The 27,965-nt window shown below is 41.5% G+C and overlaps 1 protein-coding gene and 1 long non-coding RNA gene across 6 annotated transcripts; one reads left to right on the forward strand and one right to left on the reverse strand.

Annotated features, from left to right (window-relative positions):
• Window positions 1-712: 712 nt before the first annotated feature.
• On the forward strand, window positions 713-16,833 carry LBR (lamin B receptor). 3 transcript variants are annotated; one of them, XM_031596455.2, is made up of 14 exons: window positions 713-862; window positions 4,345-4,524; window positions 5,547-5,735; window positions 6,664-6,747; window positions 7,170-7,350; window positions 7,835-8,031; window positions 8,783-8,837; window positions 10,237-10,431; window positions 11,666-11,769; window positions 12,141-12,266; window positions 12,368-12,536; window positions 13,035-13,115; window positions 13,220-13,342; window positions 14,424-16,833. In XM_031596455.2, exons 2-14 carry the CDS (start codon window positions 4,360-4,362, stop codon window positions 14,582-14,584), a joined length of 1,830 nt encoding a protein of 609 aa, XP_031452315.1. In that variant the 5' UTR covers window positions 713-862; window positions 4,345-4,359; the 3' UTR covers window positions 14,585-16,833. The 3 variants fall into 3 exon arrangements, with proteins under 3 accessions (XP_031452315.1, XP_031452306.1, XP_089991116.1); XM_031596446.2 differs by having other exon boundaries at window positions 7,173-7,350; XM_090134990.1 differs by lacking the exon at window positions 713-862 and adding an exon at window positions 1,208-1,469 and having other exon boundaries at window positions 7,173-7,350.
• On the reverse strand, window positions 12,149-27,928 carry LOC149918869 (uncharacterized). Of its 3 annotated transcripts, XR_016464000.1 has the most exons (7): window positions 27,474-27,928; window positions 24,742-24,892; window positions 22,847-22,998; window positions 22,498-22,549; window positions 21,204-21,330; window positions 18,904-18,985; window positions 12,149-12,286 (listed from the first exon to the last, which is right to left on the reverse strand). It is a non-coding gene; the product is annotated as an uncharacterized LOC149918869 (long non-coding RNA). The 3 variants fall into 3 exon arrangements; XR_016464001.1 differs by lacking the exons at window positions 12,149-12,286; window positions 21,204-21,330 and adding an exon at window positions 17,077-18,173; XR_016463999.1 differs by lacking the exons at window positions 12,149-12,286; window positions 21,204-21,330 and having other exon boundaries at window positions 18,199-18,985.
• Window positions 27,929-27,965: the final 37 nt, after the last annotated feature.

Genomic DNA, 27,965 nt, shown 5'->3' on the forward strand with positions numbered 1-27,965 from the left:
CAGTTCTTAATGTTACAATTGTAAACTGTGCAATAATAAACCAACTGAAAGTTAGCTGGAGCCAAAACCATTCATTATTTGCAGCCAGAAATGAAGCTTCAGTTGCATTCTCACCTACAGCAAATTGTTACCTATCTCCCTGATAAAGGCTGATGCGTTCGCACAGCTGCAGAACAAACTCATTCTGACCGCACTTGTTTAGCTCTGCGCTTTAACCTGCCTCTGTTTTTACTGGGACTTTAACCTCGCTTAGATGCCTTTTTTTTCAGGCCTTGTCAGCCTGCGTCACAACACAGACAACGCGGAGGGCCTTTAAAGTCGGTACGGAAATAAAAGCGCGGGCAGTTTATCATTAAGGCTGGGCATTTTCCCGAGATCCGAACGCCGCGCACGGGGCGGTTATTCCACAGCTAAACTCCCACAGTCCCCGCCTCAGCGGGGCGCTCCCGCCGCCCAGGCCCTCCTTGTTTACGGACGGCGCCCGGCCCCGCGCGGAGGAGGCGGGCTGAGACGCGCCCCGCACCGCCATGGCGGCCGCGGCCCCGCATCCCCGCTCTTCCTGCCCGTTATCGGCCGCCGTCAGGGGGCGGGCTTCTCGTCAGCGGCACGGCGCCGGGCGCGAGGACCGCGCCATCGCCCGGCAGCCAATGGCGTGGGGCCGGCAGCGATTCAAACGGCCCCTCTCGGCCAATCGGCACGCTTGGCGCCGGGAAGGGGCGGGTCCGGGGGGCCGGACCGTCGCGCGGCCCTAACCGTCGCTCAGGGCGGTCGTTCCCGCGGCTGAGGAGCACCGCGCTCGGGGCCGGGACCCGCCGCACCGCGGAGGCGCCTCCTGCCAGGCCCGGGGGGGGGCGGGCGCCAGGTAAGGGATCGGCGGCCCCGGGGCCGGCGCCGAGCGGGACACACCCCCTCCGCGGCCTGCCCGGTGAAGAGCGCTCCGGCCAATCGCCGCCGGCGGGCCGCGGCCTCGCGGAGGCCCCGCTAAGGCGGCGGAGGGGCGGGCGGCCGCGCGCGGGGTGGGCCCGGGGGGCCGCGCTCCTCGCTTCGTTCGGGCCGCCGGAACGCCCGGCCGCCCCGGGGCCGAGCAGCCTCGGAGGTGCGGCCCGCCTCCGCCGGGCCCGCCGCGGCCCCTCCCTTCCCCTGCGGCGGGGGCCCCGCGCCAGGCCCGGGCCCGGAGAGCGGGAGGGCGGAGCGTGCGGCCTGCCCGCCCCTCCGGCGACTCCCTTCCTGTCAACAGCCCGCTGCGGCCCCGCGGGCGGCTCGCCGTGAGGTCTCGCTCTTTCCGTTGCAAACGCTGCCTGAAGGGAAGCGATTCGTTACCTTTGTGGTTTTGCTTTTTTCTTAGGACTTCGTACGCAGTTTCTCGTTTATTATTTTCGAGTGCCATATCTTTCCTTATAGCTAGTGAGAGCGTCGCTAAGGAAGGACAGAAATGGGTGTATGTCCAGGGCAGTGGGCAGTGCCCCGGGGTGAGTTCAAGGAGCGCTTGGACAGCTGCACTCTCAGACGTAGGGTTTGGGTGGTGCTTTGTGGAGCCCGGGGTTGGATTCAGTGGTTCTTGTGGCTCCCTTCCAAAGGGGATATAAGGTGTTTCTCTGATAGCTTTGTCTGCAGCATTCCTCTGATTGCTTAGTTTGTAGTTGAATCCTCTTAACAACCTTAAGATTCAGTTCTTTACAGAGAGAATGGTGAGGTGCTGGCACAGGCTGCCCAGAGAGGTTGTGATTGCCCCATCCCTAGAGGTGTTCAAGGCCAGGTTGGATGGGGCCCTGGGCAGCCTGGTCTAGTATTAAATGTGGAGGTTGGTGGCCCTGAATGTGGCAGAGCAGTTGGAGATTCATGATCCTTGAGGTCCCCTCCTACCCTGGCCATTCTGTGATTCTGTAAAGATTCATGGGAGTTCTCCGTGAATTGTCTCCAGCTTGGTGTAGGAGACAGGATCCTTTTCAGACATTTCCTTAAATCTCAAACTCCCTAAAGAAATACATAATTCCAAAATGCCATGAATTTCATATCAGGAGTAATTGAGGATACTTGCACGTGTGTATCTGTACAGTGCAGCATTCCTTGTATGAAAGAATTGCATTTTGAGGTAACACGAGATGTATTTTGAAGCCCTTTTGAGTTAAACAGTTTGCATAGGACTGCAGGGAATGGTAGGCTGATACCCACACTGAAAATCAGCAGGAATGTGTGTTGAACTTGAAGGAATGATCATTGAAAATGTAACTTCTAAGATGCCTGATTTATTTATTTATTTTTATAGTAGTATTATTTTTAAGTCATCCTGTTGTGGGTTTTTTTTTATGCTGGCAGTGATTTCTGCTACCTGAACAGATGAAGGCTGCCTTTAAAATGCGTAGGTTTTTTGAAGTGGGATATATGGAATGAAGATTGCAGATCTCCCTCACTGTGGTACACCAGTATAGAAGAAAGTGGTAGTTTTTTGACAGGATAACTTGTAATACATTTTGTTTAGTGTTTAAGACTTGTGCAGTTTTATTATTGAAGGAAAAATGGAAAAATAAGATCTTCCCATTACTAATACTCTTAATTGCTTTCAAGTCACAAAATAGTATGTGCTTAAATGTACCTATTAGACCATATCACTGACATCTACCTCAGGCTGAATAATGTAACACTTTGTCAGTTTCATCTCCTTCAGCCACATTTTCTAGCTTCTGCACCATTGGAGAGCAAGGCTGAAGGAGGTGAAGGTCATCCTATCTTGAAGAGTAATTGCATGTCCTTGGTCAGAACACAGTGAAAATGTGTTTCTCTTTTTTAAAAAGGAGTTAAGCACCAAGGATTCCATTCTTTGTAGCTTTGCTCTAGGATCTGGTATAGCTGAGTCCTGGTCGGACTCCTGAATTTACAGATGATGCCTGAGGTGTTCATGATGGAAAGAAGAAACAATAGGCTGAGGTATAGGAGCTACAGAAGCAAAAAAGGTATAGGTCAGGTTAGGACATCTGGTCAAAGCTGTGGCTGGGCTTGGTATACAGGTCTAGAGCTTTGTGTTTGGAAGAGGAGGAAGAAGCTGGAGCTGAGAGAGTCTGGGGGATGAGCAGCAGTTGGCATGGATCTCTGACCGAGCTGACTTCAGGGTGAGCAAACCAAACAAAATGATGTGGCACTGGGATTGGACCTGGAGTCCAGAGGTGGTGAGGAGGAACTGGAAGTAGTTCAGTGAGGAAGGGCAGAACAGGTAGAAAACCCCTAGGGAATTGAAGGGGGGCAAGGATAGAATGAAGAATTTAGGATGAAAATATGGACGTGGTATTTCATGAAATCACACACGGAGTGTGGATTTGAGGGGGGTTAAACTAGGAGGACAGAGGCTTGAATGAGTTGAAATTCATAAGGAATAAGAAAGTAACAAGAAACTAGGACAGGAAAATGTGGGTAAAAGATGGATGAGCTGGAAGAGCATGTGCCTAAAGGCATAGTGGAGAACTCTTTAGATTGTGTAGGTGGTCATTTTCCTAATTAGCAAGTGTCAGTGAAATTAAACGATTAAGCTTAATCTTTTCACTCCTTCAAATGTTATACAGGAAAGGAGATGGCCAAGTCCTTCTGTTGTGAAGCAGGAAGCAACACTAGCAATAAAATCCACTCAGGGCAATTTTGTTGAGATTTTTGTTTTCTCCCTTCTGTCTCAGAGAACTACACATGTAAAATGCAGCAGCAGCAGCATTAGGAAATGCCAGTTAAAGCTGATGGAACAGGCTGGTTTGGTTCTGTCCCTTACTGTGCTAGGCGGTCTGAATGCGTATTAACAGTAGTTTTTCTCTTTTTGCCAAAGATCCTCATTTTTTGTTGCAGGTTAGTTAATGTGTAATGTATAAATAGCTAGTTAAATATTTGTTTCAGTCTCCTTTTGTGTGGCTTCACATTTACAGCAAACAAGTTAAAATGCTTTGAAACAAAACTTGCTGATTTTTCCTATTCCAAGTTCCAATGTTCATCATACAAGTGTATGTGCATGTAAGTTTATGTGCATTTTACCAAAGACTTTTAAAATACCCTCACTCTATATATTGAGATCTGAGTCAGAACTTCAGGTGATGTGAATATCTTTTACTATGGTTACCTATTTTCAGATGGCAGTGGCTTAATATCTGACTCTTGTCAAAGTGCTGTGTAGGGCTTTACATTTAAAAGCATAACATTAAGTTGCAGTTGTCACTTCCTCGGTGCCTCAGTATCCTGGATCAAGGGTGGTGGTCACTTAAAGCATATTCTGCAAATATCGAGTAAATCTTCTGATGCTGACTGGGGTAAAATTCCAGGATCTAAGCCTAATACTTAGCTGTGATATCTATTAATTCATTTATTTTCTAGGTATTGTTTTGGAAAATGCCAAACCGGAAGTATGCTGATGGTGAGGTGGTGATGGGTCGTTGGCCAGGAAGTGTCCTGTACTATGAAGTACAAGTGACTAGTTACGATGATGCTTCTCATCTTTATACTGTGAAGTACAAAGATGGTACCGAACTTGCTTTGAAGGAAAGTGATATAAGGGTGAGTATGCCTGTTTATTTGGTGATGTAGGTAAGAATGCATCTTACAAATGGGTAGTCATTAACTATCTTCAAAGGTTGGTGCTAAATAATATCTTTTTGCTGTGTGACATCTCATAAGACATTCAGCATGCTGATTGTATTTATAAAGAGACCCCATTGTGTTCTTTAGGTTGAAAAAGCAGCGGTATGATTAGGGGGAAAAGAAGTGCTGTCTTTCAGAAGCTCTACAGCATGATTGTTTATAAAAAAAAATTGGTTTTGAGTAGCGTATAAAGCTGGTAATTGGAGGTATTAATTTATAGGAACTATGTTATACCTTTTTGGCAGCAATGTACATGACTGGCTTTTTCTTTTGGGACAAAATGTTTCTACCTTGAACTACAGGCATTTCATTGTTTTATGTTTAGCTTGTTTACTTTGTGCTCACAGGTCAGCTAACTCAAGCTGAAAAATTACCTTCTGTTGTAGTAAAGCATTTGTGTCTTATAAAAGTCATGTGTAAATTTTGAATGGGAAGGTTAGGATTGCAGGCTTCACAGAGAAATTAACATGTATACTTCCAGGGAAATTTTATGATGCCAGTTTTCACATCTAATTTAACAATTTAGCTCTTTTTTTTTTATGTTGATACAAGCTATACAAGCCTCATTGCACCTTGACATGCCAGATGTACAGATAAAGCCATGTAAATGAAATGGTAGGCTTTCTTTTAAGCCTCACGCTTAAGAGGATGTTAGGCTTATGAGCTCGGTGCTCACATTGGTGGCTTCCTGATTTCTGTAGCTTTGGCAGGAATTGTCTTCAGTTGAACTTGGAGCAGGATTATTTGGGTGCTACCTGCAAAATGAGTTTGCTGTAATTGCTCTTTGTTAACCAATCTCGTACAGCATCAGTAAAGAAACAGGAGGCAGTTGTGTGGTTTTTTGGGACGATGTCTCTGGCACACAGTTTCACGCATTTTCTAAAGCTGTTTTGAATGTTGAAGGTAAGATATTGTTTTTTTCCTCCTCTGTCTGCTAGTCACAATCATCATTCAAGCAAAGGAAAAGCCAGTCTTCTTCAAGTTCTCCTTCCAGAAGAAGTAGAAGCAGATCTCGATCCAGATCTCCTGGTCGGCCAGCAAAAGGCAGACGTCGCTCCTCTTCCCATAGCAGAGAGCACAAAGATGACAAAAAGAAAATTATTCAGGAAACCACTTTAGCTCTACCGGTATTGCTTTGTTTGTTCTTCGTTGCATCTTTTTGTTGTTTTTTTTGCCAGAAGTTGTTTTTTAATGGATACTGGGATTGTTATTGGAAGAGCCAGGTGTACTTCATATTTCCTGAGCAGCGTAATTAGCTGCGAGAAAGGCATCACAGAAACACCTTACTCCTTAGGAAATAGGCTTTGTAGCTTGCCAGTTTGAGAGGAGATTATTGAAATGTATTTTATGTTCTGTTTGAATATGGTGATGCTGTCAAGTTCTCAAATTAAATACTTGGGCTTAGTTTAGTAAATTACTTCTACTGAAAGCATCCTTTGGCACTGTGAAATTACTGTGGTTTCTGTTTTGCAGTGAACTGCTTTTAGCTGTGTGACCAATAGCCTGTGGACCATATGCTCATTTTAAGTAGTTTGTAGCCAGCAGTTACACTTAACTTTGGACAAAAAGGTTAACATATTTTTAATGCTCTTCTCCCGGCTTTTAGTTGAGGAATAGGATCGATCTGTTGGGTGTGGGGTTTTTTTTGTTAGTTTTTTTTTGTGAAGAGAATTTATTTCTTAGAAAACCAAACTTTCACAGTCCTGCAGAAAGTGTCATATATAGAACACTGAAATTTCCTCTGCTTTCACAAGTAGAATTACTAAATATGTGTGTACTTTGTACTTGGCACTTCCTACTGATGAGTTAAAAACAGAATAGTTTCCATGTTACCTCTTAATTTCACTGTTAAATTTAAGAAAAAAAAGGTTTTTTTCCCCTATTTTGAATGGGTTTTCCACCCTTCTTTTTGAGCAGAAACATACTTGTTTTCACGCAGAGAAGGCCAGAACAGCTGCAGTTGGAATAAATTAGTGTTTTTAGTTATTCATTATGTACTCACACTTAATGGAGATAGTATTTTCAGAAAGATAAAACTATGTCTCTTTTAACCAGAAACCAAGTGAGAACAACACCAAAAGGTACAATGGTGAACCTGACAGTACGGAAAGAAATGACACATCCAGCAAACTCTTGGAGGTATGACAACAGAATATTGTTGCATGTCTTAGTTTTGTGTTGTGTTCTACCTTAGCTTTCTCAGAAATCACTAGGAACAGGCAATACAGTAATCAAGGAGAAATTAGAATGCAACATAGAAAATACATTTACTGTTCAGCTGACTGGAGTTCAGGGGAGAAGAAGCTGTTGGAAGGTAGAGAACTGATGAGAGTTGCATGACATAGATTTTTCTTGCTTGTTTTCTCATCAGACCTTCACTGGTTACTTGTGTTCTACTGGTTTTTGGAGAGCCTTCATTTAAATGTATAAGTTTAAGAGCTGGGTAGAAGTAGAACACATATTGTTGATTATTTTATTTTATTTTTTTAATGTGAATAATGTCCAAAATAAATTAAAATTGCTCGGATTTTGTATTTTCTTTCTAAATGCTTTTTCTTTAGCAGCAAAAATTGAAACCAGATGTGGAAGTGGAGCGTGTGCTCGATCAGTACAGCTTGCGTTCAAGAAGAGAAGAAAAGAAAAAAGAAGAGATCTATGCAGAGAAAAAGATTTTTGAGACAATAAAAACTACAGAGAAACCATCATCAAAAACAAAGGAGCTTGAATTTGGTGGAAGATTTGGTATGTGTGCGCACATTCTTCCTGTTTGTGGATCCTACTTGCAGACTCCAGAACCATGTTGGTACTTAGAGTAGTCTGTGATGATGCTGGCAGAAGTCAAAGAAAAGCCCTATTGCGTATGCTTCTCCTGTGAAATGCAGTGGAGGTCTTGCACAGTGAGCTTGAAATGTTGCTTAAATTTTAGTTGGAAATAACTAGCAAAAGTTATGTTTTCAAGAGCTTGCTCAGAACTGAAGTATTCTTTATACAGTTTTTTGGGGGCAGTTTTAAAGTGTTAGATTCAGTCCTTCAGTTTGCTTCATTCCCCTCTGTAGAAGTGAGATGGCTCTGTATCCTCTGATGTGACTGGGAGACTGCTGCTGTTTTGCTGCAGGGATAGATAATGATCTCTTATTTCCTACTGATCCAGATTTATTGTTGGTAATGAAATGATTTTTTTATTTTCCACATTTGTCTTCTAATATTTCGTCATGTCTGTTTACAGGGACCTTCATGCTGATATTTCTCCTGCCTGCTACTGTATTGTACTTACTGCTAATGTGCAAACAGGATGACCCCAGCCTTATGAATTTCCCTCCTCCTCTCCCAACACTTGAAAGTCTTTGGGAAGCTAAAGTGTTTGGCGTCTTTCTTCTGTGGTTTTTCTTTCAAGCTCTGTTTTACTTACTGCCAATAGGAAAGGTAAGCTAGTTAGTAGCAATTAGGTCTTTGTGGATAATGAATTTGTGGGTCAGACTGAAAGGTGGGCTATGTTTTTAGTGCGGTGATGATGAAAGTAGATTAAATCCTTTGGTTATTGCTGATTTTTGTGAGCTTAAAATAACACAATTTGTTAAGATTTTAATGGCAGTGCATTCCATAGACCTACAGTGGAAAAGGCAGAAAACAGTGTATAGGAGTTCAAATCAAAGTATGGATAACATCTGCTTAATAGAAGTCTAGAAGAATTTCAGATATCTGACTTCTAAACCTGAAGATTTCTTAATACCCACTGTTCTGCTGATAACCAGTAGAAAAAATATTCCTTGCTTTACAATGCAACTTTCATTTCTGGGAAGTTGCTACTATTTATTCTAGCTGTACTGATCAGGTAAATGGCCTATTATACTTTTTTTGTGACTTGAAGGATACTGCCAGGTTCTGAAAGAATAATAGATTTGTCAATCAAACTGTTCTATTCTTACACTTTTAACATTAGTAAAACTTCTGTTTCCTTAATGCTGGTTAGGAAAAATGTTTTTTTATTTTAAACTGTTACCCTTTTGATATCCAAGATGTGCTTTTGAGAACCAAGTATAGTCTTCAGATTTCAGTGTGTCCAGCTAGTTAACATGGTTGAATGTCTTTGTGCTGGAGACATCCCAGATTTTTCTTCCATTCCAGTGCTCTTAGATAGTATTTCATTGAAACTTTAGTACTTTCTCCTCCCTAGGTTGTGGAAGGCCTGCCTCTTTCAAATGGAAGGAAGCTGCAGTACCGGATCAATGGTAAGTGTGTTGCAATTGCTCATTCAGAAGTACAGTACACCTACCACATTTGTGGTACTCAGAACCACAAATTAAAGATAACACATGAAGAAGGATGCACTCTGTGGTTAGACTAGGTATCTGCAGAAGCAGTGGATCATATTTATGTTGCCTGAAAACTTCTGTTTTTTGACTTGCATCTGTAGTAGTGGCATAGTCCTGCATTTATTTTTCAGTTTTTAGTAAAGGAAGGAAAGAAGCCATGTAGTTTGGATGGATCCAGAAAGCCATTTTCTTGCTTCTTCAAAGGCCAATTCACAAAGCAACTTTGAAAACATTTTTGAGAAAAGGAAGCTGACTAGTGACAGGGCAACACACAGAGGACGCTGAAAGACAGGACATTTTGTTTGAACATCAGGAAATATTTCTTAACTGTGAGAATGACTAAGCACTGTCAGTAGTTGCCAGAGAGGTGGAGGAATTTCTATCTTGAGATGTTCAAAAGTTATCTGTCTGGCTGTGGTCCTGGGCAGCCTGATCTTGGTGGCTCTGCTGAGCAGGTGGCTGCACAAGTTGTCCTCTAGAAATCCCTGCCATCCTCATCCAGGTCTGTGAAAGTGCTCATAGGAAGCACATGTGGAATATCTGTATGCAACCGCCTCCTTTTATTTGTGCATCGCTCTACTGCCTGTGGTTTTGTATTCTCAAAGTACAAAACTTCTGTGCTCAGATTGTGACTTGACAATTATTTTAGTGCTTTAATTACTGATAGCTGTATCAAGGCATAAGATAATATGAGGATAAATAAACACGGATAGAAGAAAAAGTGTTTCCTGAGCTGTCCCACAGAGGACTTTTGAGACCTCCTGCCATTATCCAGTAGTGGTGGTACTATCCATTGTTAGAGTAGGATTTGAAATGGAATCCTATGTTGTAAAAGTTAAGGACTGCTCAGAGCATTCTGCTGTTTAATTTTTTGAAAAGGAATGTCAGAAAATATATGGAATACCTAAAGTACACTGTGCTGCCCCAGAAATTTGAAGTCAAGAGCATGGGATGTGGAACAAATTATAGGAATATAGGATCATAGAATGGCTTGGGTTGGAAGGGATCTCAAGGATCATCAAGCTCCAATCTGCCCGGCTGCAGGCAGAGCTGCCAATCTCCATATCTAATACTAGACCAGGCTGCCCAGGACCCCATCCAATCTGGCCTTGAACACCTCCAGGGACGGGGCATCCACAACCTCTCTGGGCAGCCTGTTCCAGCACCTCACCACTCTCTTGGTAAAGAACTTCCCCCTGATATCAAACCTAAATCTTCCCTCCCTCAAAGTGAAAGTGTGGGAAGGCTGGACAGGGTAGGTTCTAAGAATGATATTTCTGTTTTAGCTAATATGTTTTTCTTCTGTATCCTTTAGGGTTTTATGCTTTTGTTTTGACTGCTGCAGCTATTGGAACCTTACTGTATTTTCAGTTCGAACTTCATTATTTGTATGATCACTTCATACAGTTTGCAGTGTCAGCTGCAGCTTTTTCTATGGTATTGAGCATTTATTTGTATATTCGGTCCTTGAAGGCACCTGAGGAAGACTTAGCACCAGGAGGAAATTCTGGTGAGTTATAATTATTTTGGATAATTTATTTACGGCTGTTTGCTACAGTTTGATGGTTATATTTAGGTTAGATTTAAGGAAGGTTGTTACAATATCTTGACTTTACTTTTACGTTTGGAGAAAGTAAATGTTGCAAGTTGTGGCTTTTTTTTGTTGTTTGTACACAGGTAGTGTAAAAAAAAAAAATGCTTAACGTTCTCTTTGGGTTATCTTGCATAGGTTAAACCCCAGTAGGCAGCTAAATGCCACACAGCCGGTAGGGTTGTATTCCTCCAGTGGGATGGGAGAGAAAATTGGAAGAATACTCAAGTGTTGAGATAAAGGCAGTTAACTTAAGAGGAAAAGAAAGACCAGATAAAATAAAACAAAGCAAAACCAGCATTTCAAAGGTAGTGTTTATTTTACTGCACACTTGTATATCTGGTTAGAGTTTTTAAAAGGTAGTTTTGATTCAGTCATAACCTGCAAGTCTGGAAGTTGTCAGCTGTACGCACATGTCTTTGTAGGACAATGGATATTGAGAAGAAGTCAGCACTAAACATTAAACAGTGTGCTTAGAAAGGGATCATAGATTAACTTAGAGAGTTCATAGACAGAATGTTTAGTTTGTTGGGAAGAAGTGTTCAAATATCCTTAGTTCTTTTGTCAGTGCAACATATATATGTGTGGAGGGAAATAATACAATGATTTTATTTTTTTCTTTCTTCAAAGCAGTTCTAGTCTTGAAGAGGCACAGTAACGTTCTGCTGCTGTTTGGCACACTGTTTTTTAGTTGCTAACCCAGCACGGGCTATCTACAAGTCAAGGCATTTCCTTCTTGGCCATCTCCTTTGATGGTGCCATTGCTAAAGGAATTCTTAGTCACAGAGAAGAGTAAAGTTGTAGGAGGAGAGGTGGAATTAGTATAAGATCATTATGTTCGTGGAAGCCATGATGAGAGCTTTTGGATAAAGCTGAAAAGAAGGACCAAAGTCAGAGAGAGATGAAACTACAGTAACTTGTGCAGTGTTTAGTCTTTCTAGTAACTAAAATATTTGGACTTCTTAAAATACAAACCATTTAGGTTTTGCTTCATATTTTGCATATACTTCCAATCTTTTTTTTTTCCCCAAGCTTAATGCTTTTTCATTTATAATGAGAGAACTTCAATAGGGAGTAGCAAGTGCCTTGCAGGGAATGTAGTTATGGATGAAAGGAATAGTAGTACTGACAAGGAATGTGTCTCATCTTGCAGGATACCTTGTTTATGACTTCTTTACTGGACATGAATTAAACCCTCGTATTGGCAATTTTGATCTCAAATACTTCTGTGAGTTACGTCCAGGATTAATTGGCTGGGTGAGTCAATAAGCTGAGCTACTTTACATTTTCTTCCACGAGTGGTGTTAAGGATACAAAAAGTACTTAAAATCAGTAAAAGAAAATAGATTTTTGTGTTGATAAACTTTTAAGGATCATTTTTTGTTTGCCTTAGAACAGTTCCTTCATTGTATCTTGTTTGGTTTGTGGGGAATGAAAACCCCTGTGAGAGTATGAATATGCTGATGCTACAGCTTTGGAAAAGTAGTTAGTACAAACTTGTTCATGAAACAGGATTTTTTACAAATCTTAAATATCATTCAGAACCATCCTTATTAAAATATTCTATAGCATAATAGGAAAAAAGTACTTGTTCAAGGAAAATTTATAATTAATTTATTCTTAATTAGGTTGTTATAAACTTGGCGATGCTCTTGGCTGAGATGAAGATACATAATCAAAGTATGCCATCGCTGTCAATGATACTCGTGAACAGCTTTCAGCTTCTGTATGTGGTGGATGCTCTTTGGAATGAGGTACAAGATATTCTTCAGCCCTGTGTAAAAATAGTTTCAGGTTAACTAAATTGTTTAAATAATGAAGTTTTGTAAATTCTTAATTCCTTTCTCATTTCTAGGAAGCTGTTTTGACTACAATGGATATTATCCATGATGGATTTGGATTCATGCTAGCGTTTGGAGATTTGGTGTGGGTTCCATTTGTCTACAGTCTGCAGGCCTTCTATTTAGTTGGACACCCTATTGCAATTTCTTGGCCCGTTGCAGCTGCAATTACTATTCTGAACTGTAAGTTACAGTAAATGTTATTGTTACTGATAGTAACAATATAGTAGTCTCTTCAGATCACTGTCTGGTTCGTTTAATGTTGTGTACTTGCAGTGAGTCAGTCAGTTCATGAAATATGCACTGGGTCAATAGAATAGGCACCTCAAAGTTCTGGGCTGCTAGCAGAGCTGTCAGCTGTGCCACATCACTTTACTTGGATTTCAAACTCAGTGCTACATAAATAAACTATAAGTCAGTTATAAATGGAAAGTTAGACGTGAAAATGCAGCTTCTCCAAAGTCTTAAAAGTTAGTCATTAACATGCAAGAGCATATGTGACAGTTCTCCAGTAGCATCTCTAGCTTGTTAGAGCTCTGGGAACTGGAGAGTGTCACTTCTTCAGAAACAGAGTTGATTTCAGTGCAGTAAGAGTGACAAGGAGCATGTGAGAGCTTTTGTTGAAGGACACAAAGCAGTAGAAAATACTGAAAATGCAAAATAAATAATATTTCTTTCTAGGTATTGGGTATTACATATTCCGTAGTGCAAATTCTCAGAAAAATAATTTCCGAAGGAATCCCGCAGATCCCAAGTTGTCCTGTAAGTGCATTTTTTAAAATTTATTCAATTACTTTACATCGTCCTTTTGAACTCGTGACATGCACATTTCTGTTGTTGTATTGACTGCAATGCTTCATTCACAGATCTGAAAGTTATACCCACTGCAACTGGAAAAGGGCTTCTTGTCACAGGTTGGTGGGGGTTCGTTCGTCACCCCAATTACCTTGGTGATATCATCATGGCACTTGCGTGGTCCCTACCCTGTGGTAAGTTGCTAAACTGAAGGGAGATTCTATCTAAAATGGTTGTATATTTGGGCATCTGACTTGATTTGAAATGTAAAGTGGTAAGTGTGACGATAAAAGGTTTAACTGAATTAATGGCAGATTTCTGAGTTGCAAGCTTGATGTGACTCCTATTTTCTCTTAAATCTGATCCTTTGTGTAATATAAACTTGATATTTATTTCTAACGCTTTATCATTTAGTAATGATGGGACTTGTTTGCTAACAAGTTCTTCCTTCCTTTTTCATTTTAAGGCTACTATCAGTGCTGTCATGTTTTCAAAGGCTGTTTCTATAAAGCTGGAAAACTCATGCAAATTAGAAAAATGGCTTTAGGCTCCTCTCTTGCCTGAAGAAGTTTCCTTTCGATACAGGCACACTAGTGAGAATGACAGATGTTCCAAGGCAGAGCTACTCAACCCCATGACACAGTTTGGCTTCTGCAGGCCGTGGGACATAGGGAATTGTGGCAGAATGGGTCTCTGACCAAATAGTTAAGGCCCTAAATATAGGCAGAGACCAGGAGTTGAAGTGAATGTGTAGGGATTTGGGATTTTAAATTGAAAGTAGACAATATTGGTTTGCAAAAACACTTGTAGGTAGTATCTTGGAAGAGGATTGCTGCAAAAAAATGAGGAACTTGAATCCTCTTTTGGTAGCCACATGGTGGGAGTGGGAGGGGATCGGGTAAGTGGTGCACTCTGAGTAGTTACCATCTACACCCAAATCAGAAATCCCTGTGTAGTCTGTGGGGCAGCTCAGAGCTGTGAAGACTTAAATATTGCTGTGGTTTTGGTAGCCAAAGAGCTTCAACATGTGCCAGCTTTGTATAAACAGAGTGAAGTTAGTTGGTTTGAGACTGAATATAAAGCTTATCTGGGGAGTCCCCATTTACACATAAACATGTCGTGTTATATGCGTGCTGTCCTGTTGAATATTTGATACTTTATTATGAGCAGAAAGTGTTTTAGTCTCTTAAATTCACGTCGCCACATGTTGTTAACAGCTAAAATTTTCAGAATTGTTCATGTATTAAAATTGATTTTCCACATTTTATTTTACAGGTTTTAATCACATTTTGCCGTATTTCTACGTGATTTATTTCATCTGCTTGCTTGTTCATCGAGAAGCTCGTGATGAACATCACTGTAAGAAAAAATATGGTTTGGCATGGGAAAGGTATTGTCAGCGTGTACCATACCGCATATTTCCTTACATCTACTAGAGCACTCCAGATACCTGATCTGCAAATTGAAATATACCTCTCACCTTTGCACTTGGTCTATTTGTTATCTAGGCTTTAAACATTAAATGTGACCAAATGATGGAGTGCTTCAACAAGTATTTGCAAGTAATCCTAAATACTTATGAGTTATGTGAACTGACTGTCTATGACCTCAATTTAAGAAAAAAAAAAAATTGTGAATTTTAAAAAGTCTTGGAGCCCTAATTTTTCAAGTTAAATTTTATCTAGAATTCTGAGTTTACATTTTTTTTTTTATTGCATTAATTAAGCACTGTGATGTAAAGTATATTATTTTCTTAATACAATAAATACAGGTGTTCCATCCAGTGAATTTTTTTGGTGTTACTTGTACCATCTAACTTCAGATGTCTGACTGAGCTGTCTGAGTGCAGAGAGCAGAGGCTCTGGGCAGTGGAGCTGTGAGCTGAGGATTCAGCTCTCCGTGCTGTTGTCCTGTGGCCCCTGGCTCTGGGTAGTGGGATTTTTGGTCAGGAGGGCTCTGAATGGCCCCTCCTGACCTGTCCTGCCAGAGGATGGACGGAGGGGAAGGAGGGCACAAATATCCCCTCCATCCTGCCTCCCTGAGGCAAGAGGGAGCTTGCTCTGCTTGAGCTGCTCTGTGCCCCAGCCCCCCTACAGGGGCTCAGACCCCTGAAGGTAGATGATACAAAGGCAGAGCTGTGGGAGCGGTGAATTCTAATCTGGCATCTTAACAGTGAGCACAGGAGTAGCAAAAGGTGCAAAGCATGCATATTTGACAGAAAAGAATAAAATGACCACAGTTGGCTTATTCTGATCTTTGTAAAATATGTCTTAATGTACCATAGCGTTTCCCAAGTATGTATAATAAAGCTTCCAGGTTTTTTGCTGTACAGTGTTTGGATTTGAAAACACGCTAACTTTTTTAGGAACAAGGAGAAATTTTTAACTAAATCCATTTCCAGTAATTTTTTAAAAATGTTCATTTAATAAAGATTTTTTGTAAATTAATGTATTAATTCTCAAAACAATTGAAGTGTTCATTTAAATATTTGTATTGACAGATATGCTATGAAAATGTGGTAAGTGCTCCTCTGTCCAAAGTGGGTTTTTTGTGGTTTTTTTTTCAATTTGGCATTGCTACCTCATATGTAGGTTTTGCCTTTTGTACTGTTGCAGATAGAGATAATAGCTATTTTTTTGCTACTGCTATTTAAACCAACATTTTTTACATGAGCCTGTGGTTCAACTCAGCCACGTTCTAATATATTTTTGTATATATTTGAATTTCTAACTAATGTATGTGTTCCAGGCATTAGTTCTTTTCTTTGTCTAACTGGCTGTAAATCGGATGCCACTTAAGTATTTTGCTTCATAAGTAGAATAACTTTATATTTTACTGAAATAACCTTGCGTTAACTAACTAGAGCTAGCATTTAATTCCATCTTCACCAGAGTTAACTTTTCACATACTTCCTATGTGAGATTTATAGCACAACTTCTCCCCAAGGTTTATTAGAGTCACATGTAGCAGGGAGGGAATTGCAAGTATGTCTGCAGCTGCTTGCAGGAAGATTACTAACAAATGAAAATGTTGCAATTGGTTAATTATGTTCAGTTCTTTTTAAATACTGATGTAATTGAAATCTAGCATGTGAAGGGGTTTTTGTTATTAATTAAAAACCCTCTATTTTGCACACATGCATTTTTAATGACAATTGTACATGTAAAGTGTATATAATGTAGCTTGCTGAGCTTGATTGTGAGTGTCTTCAGAAAAATCTGTATTTTGGTCTTGTAAGGAACACATGTTAGGACAAGTATTCTGATTTCTGCAACAAATAGCAGTGCCTGTAACAACACTGAACAGCATTCACTTGTGTGAAGCAGCAGATTAAACTGGGCTTTTTTTTATCTTTTTTTTCCTTTAATGATTGCTTATTGGATTAGTAGGAATAACAGTCGTTCAACTGTCCTGGCCTGGAGCTGGTGTTTTAAAATGTACTGAAGCTGGGGACAGTTTAACTCCTCAGCCCTTAAGCTCTGAGTTGCTACTGCTATCCCAGTTTTATCTGTTTCCCACACAAGATTGTTAAACCGTAATTCAGACCCTTTCTTTTCAGAAATGGGTCTTGATTGATAACTTCAGTTTTGTTTATATGCTGAATTTGATGTGAATTTGATTTTGAAGTAACTGTTTTTAATACAAACAAGCATACAAGCTAAAATAAAGCTCTTGCTTAAAATTATGTAGTGCATTTTTTTTTTTGATGGTTTAAGATGTTGTCTGATAAGAGTTCACATTGATTCATATTAGTAAGTAAAGACATCTGTTTGCCAGGGTTCCTTTCTCATTGGTGGTTGTGGGCTGAGTGTTATAAGGTCAGGGAAAAAAGACAGAGGTGAAGCATTGGAGACAGACTGCAGCTCCCATTCCTCATTTCACTATGCCTTTTGGGGGCAGGAGATAGAAGTGTGTGGGGGGGGGGGAAGGGTTGTTTAGTTGACTTTTAGTTTCTCTCTGCTCTCATCTTTAGTAAGAGGCAGTTAACTACATCGATCTCCCTCTGGTCAGCCTGTTTTGCCCATGATGGTAAGTTATCCTGTTATTATCTCAGCCCTTAAGCCTTTTTCATTCTATTTTCTCCCTGTGTTCCTCTGGGGAGAGAGAATGAGGGAGTGTTGTGGTAGAGCTGAGTTGGCCATCAGGGTGAAACTGCTGAAATACCCCTAATTAAAAACCTTGCCTGAGAACCATCAGGTGCCTGCTGTGCCAGCTCTGTGACTCATGTTGTGACCCAGTGACTTTATCTTGCTTGCTTCCTAGGTTGGCTGTTAACCTGTAAGTACTCTGGGATGTGAAGGAGTCCTGTAAAGTAAGCGAGGGTAATGCAGAGCCCTGCTGGACACACAGAGCTTGTGTTAATATGAAAGCAAAATTAATAGAGCCTAAGATACTACCAGGAAATAAAAATTGCCTTGATATGAACCAAACAGGTCAAAGTGAAATAGATAAGTAAGGAACAGTCATAGTTTTGACTGCAGAAAGCTATTTACTGTAAGTTATGCAAACGCTTACTTAGAGTGGCTCATAATCCAAAACAATTCACAAACCATCTCAGAAGCACAGTTCTTAGTTCTGTGCAGGGAAGGCAGGTTCAGGGAACGAAGCCTACCTGAAGGAAGGGTTCTTGTAAAGTCAGGAGTTTTGACCACATCTGTCCTAAATCAGTTCACAACTTACCATGAAAGTGTGGTGGATGTACTCATTGTGTAGTGCAACTAAATAGAATTGCATTATTTACAAACATTATAGGTAAGCCTATGTATATAAGAACAGGGAATCCTTACTGCTACAGGAAAAACTTAACAGCGTGCTATCATCTCAAATTTCACTTGGCAATAGGATTCTCATCGTGGAGTCAGTATTGCTGAGCATTTGTTGTTCTGCTTGGTTTGCTGCCAAAGGAGTCTGAGCAGAGTGGGTGCTGCCAGCACAGGGATGCACATCAGTCTGAAAAGGCTGCTGGAAATCTGAGCAGGCGTGTGACCTGAGCTCCATCATGGTAATGGTAGGTACAGACAATGGCTGCAAGTGAAGTTAATTTTTTTCTTGTTAGGCCAGAATTAAAACTTAATTTTCTGAATGAGAAAACCTTTACATTCAGCTTCAGAAAATGTGGATTGCTCTGTGAGGTACCACAGAATGGAGAGCTGTTGTTGAACATTGCATTTCAGGTGAGAAATGAGTTCCTCTGCAAAGGACATTCCTCACCACTACAGGAACTTAGGTTTGCATTTAATGTTGGGTTAATATTGAACACACAAGGGGAAATCTGCTCAAATTAACAATTAGTTCTTACTTTTAAATCATACTACAGAACACAGACAGGGAAAGGAAGTCAGAGCCTGAGTTAGACTACACAATGTAATGTTAAGGTATTTAATATCCTATTCTACTCTATGTCCAGGTGGCTTTCAATATCTCCAAGGGGACCCCAGAGCCTCTGGGCAGTATATGCAAGTGCTCAGATTGACCTGCCTGTGTTCCAGGTTCTGCCCACTGCCTATTGGCCTGGCACAGCCACTGAAAAAAGCCTGGCTCAGTCCTCTTTCATAGAATCAGAATCACTCAAGTTGGAAAAGACCTTAAAGATCATCGAGTCCAATCATGACCTAATCATACTACCAAACACCCCTCTGCTAAATCATGTCCCTGAGCACCACATCCAAATGGTTTTGAAACACATCCAGCGATGGTGACTCAACCACCACCCTAGTCCAGTGCTTAACAATCCTGATATCCAAACCAAACTTACCCTGGCAAGCTAAGTCCATTTCCTCTCATCCTGTCACCTGTCACCAGTGAGAAGAGGCCAGCCCCGCTCTTGCTGTAAGCACCTGTCAGATACAGGAAGAGATCAATAAGGTCTCCCCTCAGCTTCCTTTTCCCCTGACTGAACAGCCCCAGTTCCTTCAATCTCTCCTTATAGGGCACATTCTCCAAGCCCTTCACAAGCCTTGTTACCCTTCTTTGGACCTGCTCCAGCACCTCAATGTCCTTTCTGTACTGAGGTGCCCAAAACTGAACACAGTACTCGAGATGAGGCCTCACCAGGGCTGAGTACAGGGGCAAGATTACTTCCCTGCTCACCACACCATTCCTGATACAAGCCAGGATGCCACTGGCCTTCTTTGCCACAGGAGCACACTGCTGGCTCATATTCAGCTGACTGTCCATCATACACCAAGGTCACTTTCCATCAGGCAGCTTTTCAGCCACTTCTCCTCAAGCCTGTAGGGTTGCCTGGGGTTGTTGTGACCAAAATACAGGATCCAGCACTTGGCCTTTTTGAAACTCATGCAGTTTGCCTTGGCCCATTAATCCAGTCTATCCAGGTCCCTCTGTAGTGCCCTTCTCCCCTCAGGCAGATCAACACTCCCTCCCAACTTGGTGTCATCTACAAACTTACTGAGGATGAGAGCGTACTCAATCCTCATCAAGATCGTTAATAAAGATGTTAAATAGAAGTGATCCCAACACCAAGCCCTGGGGGACACTGCTTGTGACTGGCCACCAACTGGATTTAACTCCATTGACCACAACTCTTTGGGCCCGGCCATCCAGCCAGTGTTTCACCCAGCAGAGCGTACACCCATCCAGACTGTGGGCAGTCAGCTTCTCCACGAGAATGCTGTGGGAGACAGTGTCAGAGGTTTTACTGAAGTCCAGGTAGGTCACATCGACAGCCTTACCTTCATTCACTAAGCAGGTCACCTTGTTGAAGTCAGGTTTGTCAGACAGGATCTGCCATTCGTAAACCCATGCTGACTGGACCTGATCCCCTGGTTGACCATTAACTGGTCCATAATGGCTCACGAGATTCACAGAATCACAGAATCACAGAATCGTAGGGGTTGGAAGGGACCTCCAGAGATCATCGAGTCCAACCCCCCTGCCAAAGCAGGATCCCTAGACCAGGTCACACAGGTAGGCGTCCAGGCAGGTCTTGAATATCTCCAGAGAAGGAGACTCCACAACCTCCCTGGGCAGCCTGTTCCAGTGCTCCGTCACCCTCACCGTAAAGAAGTTCTTGCGCACATTTGTGCGGAACTTCCTGTGCTCCAGCTTCTGGCCATTTCCCCTTGTCCTGTCTCCGCACACTGCTGAAAACAGTCTGGCCTCGCCACTTTGCCCCCCACACCTTAGATATTTATAGACCTGGATCAGGTCCCCTCTCAGTCTTCTCTTCTCAAGGCTAAACAGACCCAGATCACTTAGCCTTTCTTCATAGGGGAGATGCTCCAGGCCCTTCACCATCTTTGTGGCTCTCCACTGGACTCTTTCCAAGAGATCCCTGTCTTTTTTGTACTGAGGAGCCCAGAACTGGACACAGTACTCCAGATGAGGCCTTACCAGGGCAGAGTAGAGGGGGAGGATCACCTCCCTCGACCTGCTGGCCACGCTCTTTTTAATGCACCCCAGAATGCCATTGGCCTTTTTGGCCACAAGTGCACACTGCACTGGAGATTATCCTTTCCATAACCTTCCCGGGCACCGAGGTGAGACTGATATGCCTGTAGCTACCAGGATCATCTTTACGGCCCTTTTTGAAGATGGCTGTCACATTTGCCAGTCTCCAGTCTGCTGGGACATCCCTGGTTAGCCAGGACTGCCAAAGAATGATGGAGAGTGGCTTGGCAATTATATCCGCCAACTCCCTCAGCACTCTAGGGTGCAACCCATCTGGCCCCATGGACTTGTGAGCATCCAGCTTTCAAAGCAGGTCCAGATCCTATCTCATCATGGATCATGCAGGGCCTGTTCTGTTCCCCATCCCTATCTACCAGTGCAGAGGGCTGTGTTCCCAAGGAGTAACAAGTCTTACTATTAAAGATTGAGGCAAAGAAGGCATTAAGCACCTCAGCCTTATCCTGATCCTTGGTCACCAAGTTGCCCTCGGTGTCCAACAAAGGATGAAGATTCTCCCTAGCTCTCTTTTTGCTGTTGATGTATTTATAGAGATTATTATTGTTTTCCTTTACATTAGTGGCCAAATTCAGTTCTAGCTGGGCTTTGGCTTTTCTAATTTTCTCCCTGCACAGCTTCACTACATACCTGTAATCATTACAAGAGGCTTGCCCACTCTTCCAGAGACCATAAACTTTCCTTTTGTTCTTGAGTTCCAGCCAAAGGTCTCTGTTCAGCCAGTCTTCCATGACTTGGGGATGGTCAGCTCCTGCACCTTTAAAATAACTTCCTTAAAGTACTCCCAGCCTTCCTGGGCTCCCTTGCTCTCCAAAACTACATCCCAAGAGACCCTCTCAACCATGGTCCTAAAGAGATTAAAGTCTGCCCTCCAGAAGTCCAAGGTGGCAGTTATGCTGACTGCCCTCCGTGGTTCAACAAGGATCGAGAAATCTAGCATCTCATGATCACTATGCCCCAAACAGCCTCCAACCTTCATATCCTCTACAAGACCTTCTCTGTTAACAAACAGCAGGTCCAGGATTTTGCTTCCCCTCATTGGCTCCTTCACCAGCTGTGTCAGGAAGTTATCTCCCACACACTATAGGAACCTCTGGGACTGTTCCCTATCTGCTGTATTATAAATCCAGCAGTGCTCAAGACATCAATGTTAGATTCAGTTTTTAAATCTTGCCATGCATTAGGATAGATATTATCTTATTAGAAAGAACAAACAAAAAATAATAATCATACTGTGTCTATTTATTATATATAGCATCAATTCCTGTGCTAGCCCGTGCAAGTGATTGTATTTGCCTAATACTTGTCATTTCCTAGCTGAGCAGCAGAGGGCTCTAACATGTCAAGCTTTGAAAGCAGCTTGGAAGAGTCAACGTGGGGATAGAGATTTTCTTCTAAGGAAGGTTTACTTCTGTCCTTTTGGGCTGCTTTCTGCAGCTGATACTTTCTTGTGCAATGTGAGGAAAGGCCACAGGCTTTACCCAGAAGCCTTGTGGCTGCTCTAATGTCTGTGGACACATGGGGTTCCATTTCTTTCATGCAGTTTGTATTTTACAAAGCACTAGGAAAATGGAAGAAAAAGCTTAACGTTGTAACCTTTATTTTGTTAAAAGTCCACTGGGTGTTATTTTATGCCATTTAGAAAATGGAACTAAAAAAAAGCTGGTACAGAGGACTTTGTGTCAAGGATCTCATAGCATGTTTGCACGTCACTTATGCAAAGGAGAAACTCTCTTTAATGTAATATATAAAACTTAGGACTTGTCAGAGTCTGACACTAAAAGATAAGGGAAGCCTTTAAAGAATCGTGTTCTGTTGGTATAAAAAAATAAAGCACAACTAATATTTGATGTTTGAGAGAAAGCTCCCACAGTAAATTCATATGATTTTGGAAGAAATCACAGCAATTAATTGTGTGACTTACTTGGAATAAGGATGTGTAAGATGCTTGAGAGTATCCTGAGCATTACTTCACCCTAAAACCAAAACAAAAAATCATTGTAATGACAAATAGCTAGCAGAGTGACAATTCTTTTTTTCCTTCTCTAGCAGATAAATTTTCTATCAGAAAAACAAATGAAGATAGGAGATCTTGGCCATGGGATCAAGCACTGCTAAGGAATAAATAGGATTTCCCATAAAATTGGTGCCATTGGTGGATGGGATTAGCAGGCTTGAACTAACTCAGAAAACTGGCACGAGGGAAATGGGACAGACTCTAGCCTGGAGAGATAGGACAGGAAAAGCAGCACAGTGAACCCTAAGCAACTTACCAGAGACCTGATGCTTTCAGGAGGAGGTGCCATAGGTACCTGATTGTAAATGAGCAGCACTTCCACAGAACAAGCTTTTCTTGGCAGTTTCCTCATAACAGCAGCATGCTGTTATGGCAGCTGAGTACCAAGCCTGGCACTGTCCCACATCCCTGTCAGGAGAACACAGAGCCTGATGTTTGAGCTGATCTGTTTGGAGCTCACTAAGCCCTGACCATCTTATGGGTGTGTGCTAACCAACAGATAGATGGCTGTGTCTGTATCCCACTTGCACAGTCTCCTTGTGCATGGTTAAAATTGCCCCAGCAAACTGATCCAGAGGAGTATTGCTGAGAATGACTGTGTTAAATTTAATAGCCTGTCTTATGAAGGTTGTCCATTAAGGCACTAAAAATATCATCCCAAGCAGAAACAAAGACTGATCTACCCTAATGCTCTACCTTTTCTTAAACCTCCTATTAATTTGAACATGACTGTGTAATCCCCACAATGACAGACACGGCTTGAGGAAGATGATCTGGCACTTTTTCCAAGATTAGAAAATAGAGAATTACTCATTGGATTTTCTTCTGAACTGTACGGGATCATACTCAAATAGAAGGCTTTTAAAAACCAGTCGTGCATATTAATTAAGGGTTTGGGTCTTGAAAAAATGAAATGACATAGCAGAAACCCAATAATATTAATGAATGACACGCCGTATATTTAAAATCACGAAGGGGCGGTTCTCCTTCAAATCAGGCATACACAAGGCTATTGAAACTAGATGTTGCTCATGTTGTTTTTACCAGTCTCATACAGCCTGTTAGTGCCGATCAGAGAATCTTCCTCATAACCATCCTCTCCTTTCAAAACACCTCCAGTTTTCTGGAGGTGTTTTACTCTCTTCCTCTTAATCTGCCTCTTAATCACTATTAAGAGGAAGAGAGTAAATAAACTTGCAGCACTGCTGCTAACATTGAAATATGTGTGTGATGATGCACTCCCATGAAGTTGTAACTTGTGCAAAAATACAATTGGAAATGATTCTTTGGCATTTATACAAAAAATTGCATCCTCCTCCAAACTTCTTTGAAACAAACTTTCAAGATGTTCTACATCTTTCTATGTAATTATTCTGGACGAGTCTTTATGTAACATTGCCATCCTCCATTATTTTTGTTCTTTAAGTAAAAAGACAATGTATTTTTCAAGACGACTTCAAAAACATTTACAATCAATCTCTCTCTCTATATATAATAATCAAATCTAATCTTAATTCCCTTTGAAGTAAATGCTTCGCCTCAGAAATTCCAAAATGACCATGAACAAACACAAGTAAGCATTTAAACACTGGTTATTTAAAGTCACTGCATTAATATTTACACCTCATTTTCAAAGTGTAATTGGAAGAAGAAATTGGCAGATACCTAGCTTTAATCATGACACCCCTTTGCTACAACATTTAACTGGCCCTTAGGGGAGAGTAGATTGCTTTTTGTATAGGTAAGAGAAGTCAAATGACTGCACTGCAACACAGTAAAGGAAAAGTTGGGCAGGATATGCAACAGAGCGTGATGACTTTCAGTCACTGCACTGCCCAATGTCTTTGCAGGGATGATTCCATTTGTTGTTCATGGTTGTGACTTTGGTGATAGTTGTGTCCATCCCAGCAACGTTAACACAGACTGTAAGGCTGGGGTAGCAAAAGAGGGGATTAAATTAAACAGGTGCTAGACACACGGGTAGGTCAGAGTAAAATAGTATGTGGGTATATTGTAGAAAAAGTACAACCTGAAGATTGTATTGTCAGAAATTTACCTGAACTTGTCATTTATCGGCTCACTGTTTTTGAGTCTCATCAGATTTTTCCCTTCAAAATAATAAATAAAACAAAAAAAAGCTTAAATTCTTACCAGAAAACCGACTGCATATCCACTGGCAGTGAGATAGCTGCTGGGAGAAGACCATGCACTTCAGACACCATTCTGACCCCTGCTGGAAATTAACTTCCATCACTGGCCATTGGCAACGTCTGCTGCAGTTCTTAAGTCTTCTCTGCATCAACTGGAACAAGATTAACCACAGTCAGTCAGGATTTGTTCCACTTGAAACTAAGCTTATCAATACCTTCCAAAGGCAACCCACTGCCCAGTGCATGTGGGCTATTCACCTTGGCTGTAATCACAGCAGCCAACCTACCAGTTCCTACAATTTCTACTGTCACACTGTATGCAGATGTGTACGTGCACATGCACATATACATGCATACAGAACGTATATAAGTCTATGAACTCACACATACATATATCTCATATGTCCATGATAGACACAAAGAGCTCATAATCTGCCTGGCAGCATTCTTTTGGGTATTGCAAGCAAGTTACAGACCATTCCCTGTCACTAAAAATTTCTTTTATAACAACCACCTATTTGATAGCTGAAAAATGTACAGAAAAACATGTTTTTCTGATGCTGTTTTTAATTGAATGTCGTGCCCTGAGAGATGCATCAGAAAGTGAAGACATTGCTGTATTTATCTCTATGAAAAGAAAACCTGGCATTCCAACAAGCTTAAGGATTTTAATTTACAAATACAGTTGTCAGAAAAAAGCTTTCAAAAAGAAAAAGAAACCCTTCTGCTGGGTTTCCTGCTTGAGAAGAGAATCCAAGCTTTACATTCAGTGCCATGCACACATCCCCTATTGTCTGTAAAAGCTTCTTAGTGGAGGAAACAGAGCTGTAGAACCACTGAATCAGTTGTGTCTGATTTTGACACTATCTTCACTGTCAGACAGGTAGCAGCCATTCTCAAAACCTGCATAGGTAGAAGAGGCATGAGAAGTTCTTAGTATTTACAGGTAGAAGCATATCTACCTAGAATTTTAAAGCTCTCTTCTTGGCTGATAAATATTCTCTGTAAGGGAGGTTTCTAATATGCCTGAAAAAGAGCTGTGTGTTGTTCTTGAGCAGTAGCTCAAGAAGTGGCTCTGGTGCCCAGACTACCAAAAGGAGGAAGTCCAAGGAGCTGCCTGCTCCTTTGACTTGGTTGTTATTATTGTCATACAACACTGGCCAAAATCTAAAAAGAAAATAATGATGCCAGAAGTAAGCTGTGCTTCTATGAATGGATAAAGCAAAGCTAAACCCAGTCTTGTTGTTAAGGTGCACTCGATTCTGCTGGAAAGCTGCTGAAATATGAAATTACTCATAGCTCTTCACTAACCCCAGGTTGTACTTCCAAGGAAGCACAGCTAAGAATATAACAGGTTATTGAACTGTTATGGACAACATAACATCTGACTGTGAAACTTGCTAACCTTGCCTCCAGCATGGCCAACTACCAGCAGCAATAGCCGCCCTCCTCGCTGTCCTGCATATAGACAAGATGGATGTGGTGAATACCATAAGGATACTTCAAAAACACCTAAAAATGTCAAGTAACACATTATGTTTTACCTGCATTTCATTAAAAAGCCTTTATGAAGTGACAGCCATTTCAAACACAAGATTATATTTGAAAAGCAGCACTAATATATTTGAAGATGTTGTTCTTTCTGGATTGCAGCAGGCTATTATATTATCCTCTTAAAGCATTTTAATGTAAATTTGAAGTTTTCAATGAGAATAACAACAGCTAATGTCTGATTGTTTCTCACCATACATTTTAGAAGTTTTAATGCATTTACATTGAGAAATTTTTAATTATCTGTCTGTACATGTTTTCATTTATCTGTCAATACTGAAAGTGGTTGTGGAAACTTTCTCTTAATTTTTATATGAAAAGAAGATCCAGAAATCAATTATATGTAGAGCAAAAGATGCCTTCAGTTTCCAAGCTTATCTTTTCACCTCTACTTTTATGTACTTATAATTTCTCAGAACAAATTGGGCTACTCTCTATTTACATTCTGTAAGATTTTGAGCCTACAAAGATTTCAGCGTAGCTGAGGTCAGTAAGATACCACACATTCTTCAAAGAAAGGGCAGATGTAATACTCAGTGACATGGGTTAGTGGGCAACATTGGTTGTAGATGGACAGTTGAACTAGAAGACCTCAGAGGAGTTTTCCAACCTCAGTGATTCTATGACTCAAGCTTGTATCAATCTAAGTAGTGCTGAAACCCTAAGTGCAGGAAAATATTTTCAGTAAGATCACTTAATTCTAATTTAAAAGGGCTGGATAAAGATTGCTGTCTGTATACACAACCCCCATCCCTCCAAATATTACCAAAAAGCTAGGCAAAAGCATTTTGGATGAACAAAGAGCTCCTGGACAAACTCAGACACGAAAAGAAAGCCTACAGAGGGTGGAAAGTAAGGATGCGTAACCTGGGAGGAATAGAGACACGTTGTCTGAGCAGCCAGAGATCAAATAAGGAAAGCTAAAGTCCTGACGGAACTGAATCTGGCTAGTAAGCCAAGTACAACAAGAAAGGCTTCTCTCTCAGTGATAAAAGGGATAGAAGGGAGAGTAGGGAAAATGCAGGCCCTCTCCAGAAATAAATGGGAGACCTGCTTACCCAGGGCACTGAGAAGGCTGAAGTAGTCGACTTTTTTGCCCCAGTCTCCAGCAGCAGGTGCTCTAGCCACATCACACAAGTCGCTGAAAGCAAAGGCAGGGACTGGGGGCGAAGAACTACTCACGGTAGGCATCAGAGGAACATGAAGGTGCCCAACTCCATGGGACCTGATGAGATGCATCTGAAGGTCCTGAGGGAACCAGTGGGTCAAGCTTGGTAAGGCACTGTCCGTCATGTTTGAGCAGTTGTAACAGTTTGGTGAAGTTCCTCTAACTGGAAAAGGGAAAATACAATTCCCATTTCTGTAAGAGGAAAACAGGAAGACCCGGGGAACCACAGGTCAGTCAGTCTCATCTCTGTGCCAAGATCATGGAGCTAAGCTAAGGCACTTGGAAATCAGAGAGGTGACTGGGGGACAGCAAACATGAATTCATTAAGGGCAAATAATGCCTGGCAAATTTGGTGGCCTTCTATGACAGGGTTATAGCATTGGTGTATAAGGGAAGAGTAATGATGTCACCTATCTGGGCTTGTGCAAAGCATTTGATCATAAATATTGGCATCGTTATCAAAAAGAAGTGTGTGATTCTAAAGTACCACTGAATTTTAAATATGG

Source organism: Phasianus colchicus, chromosome 2, assembly GCF_987193195.1.
Source record: "Phasianus colchicus chromosome 2, bPhaCol1.hap1.1, whole genome shotgun sequence".
Lineage (NCBI taxonomy): Eukaryota > Metazoa > Chordata > Aves > Galliformes > Phasianidae > Phasianus > Phasianus colchicus.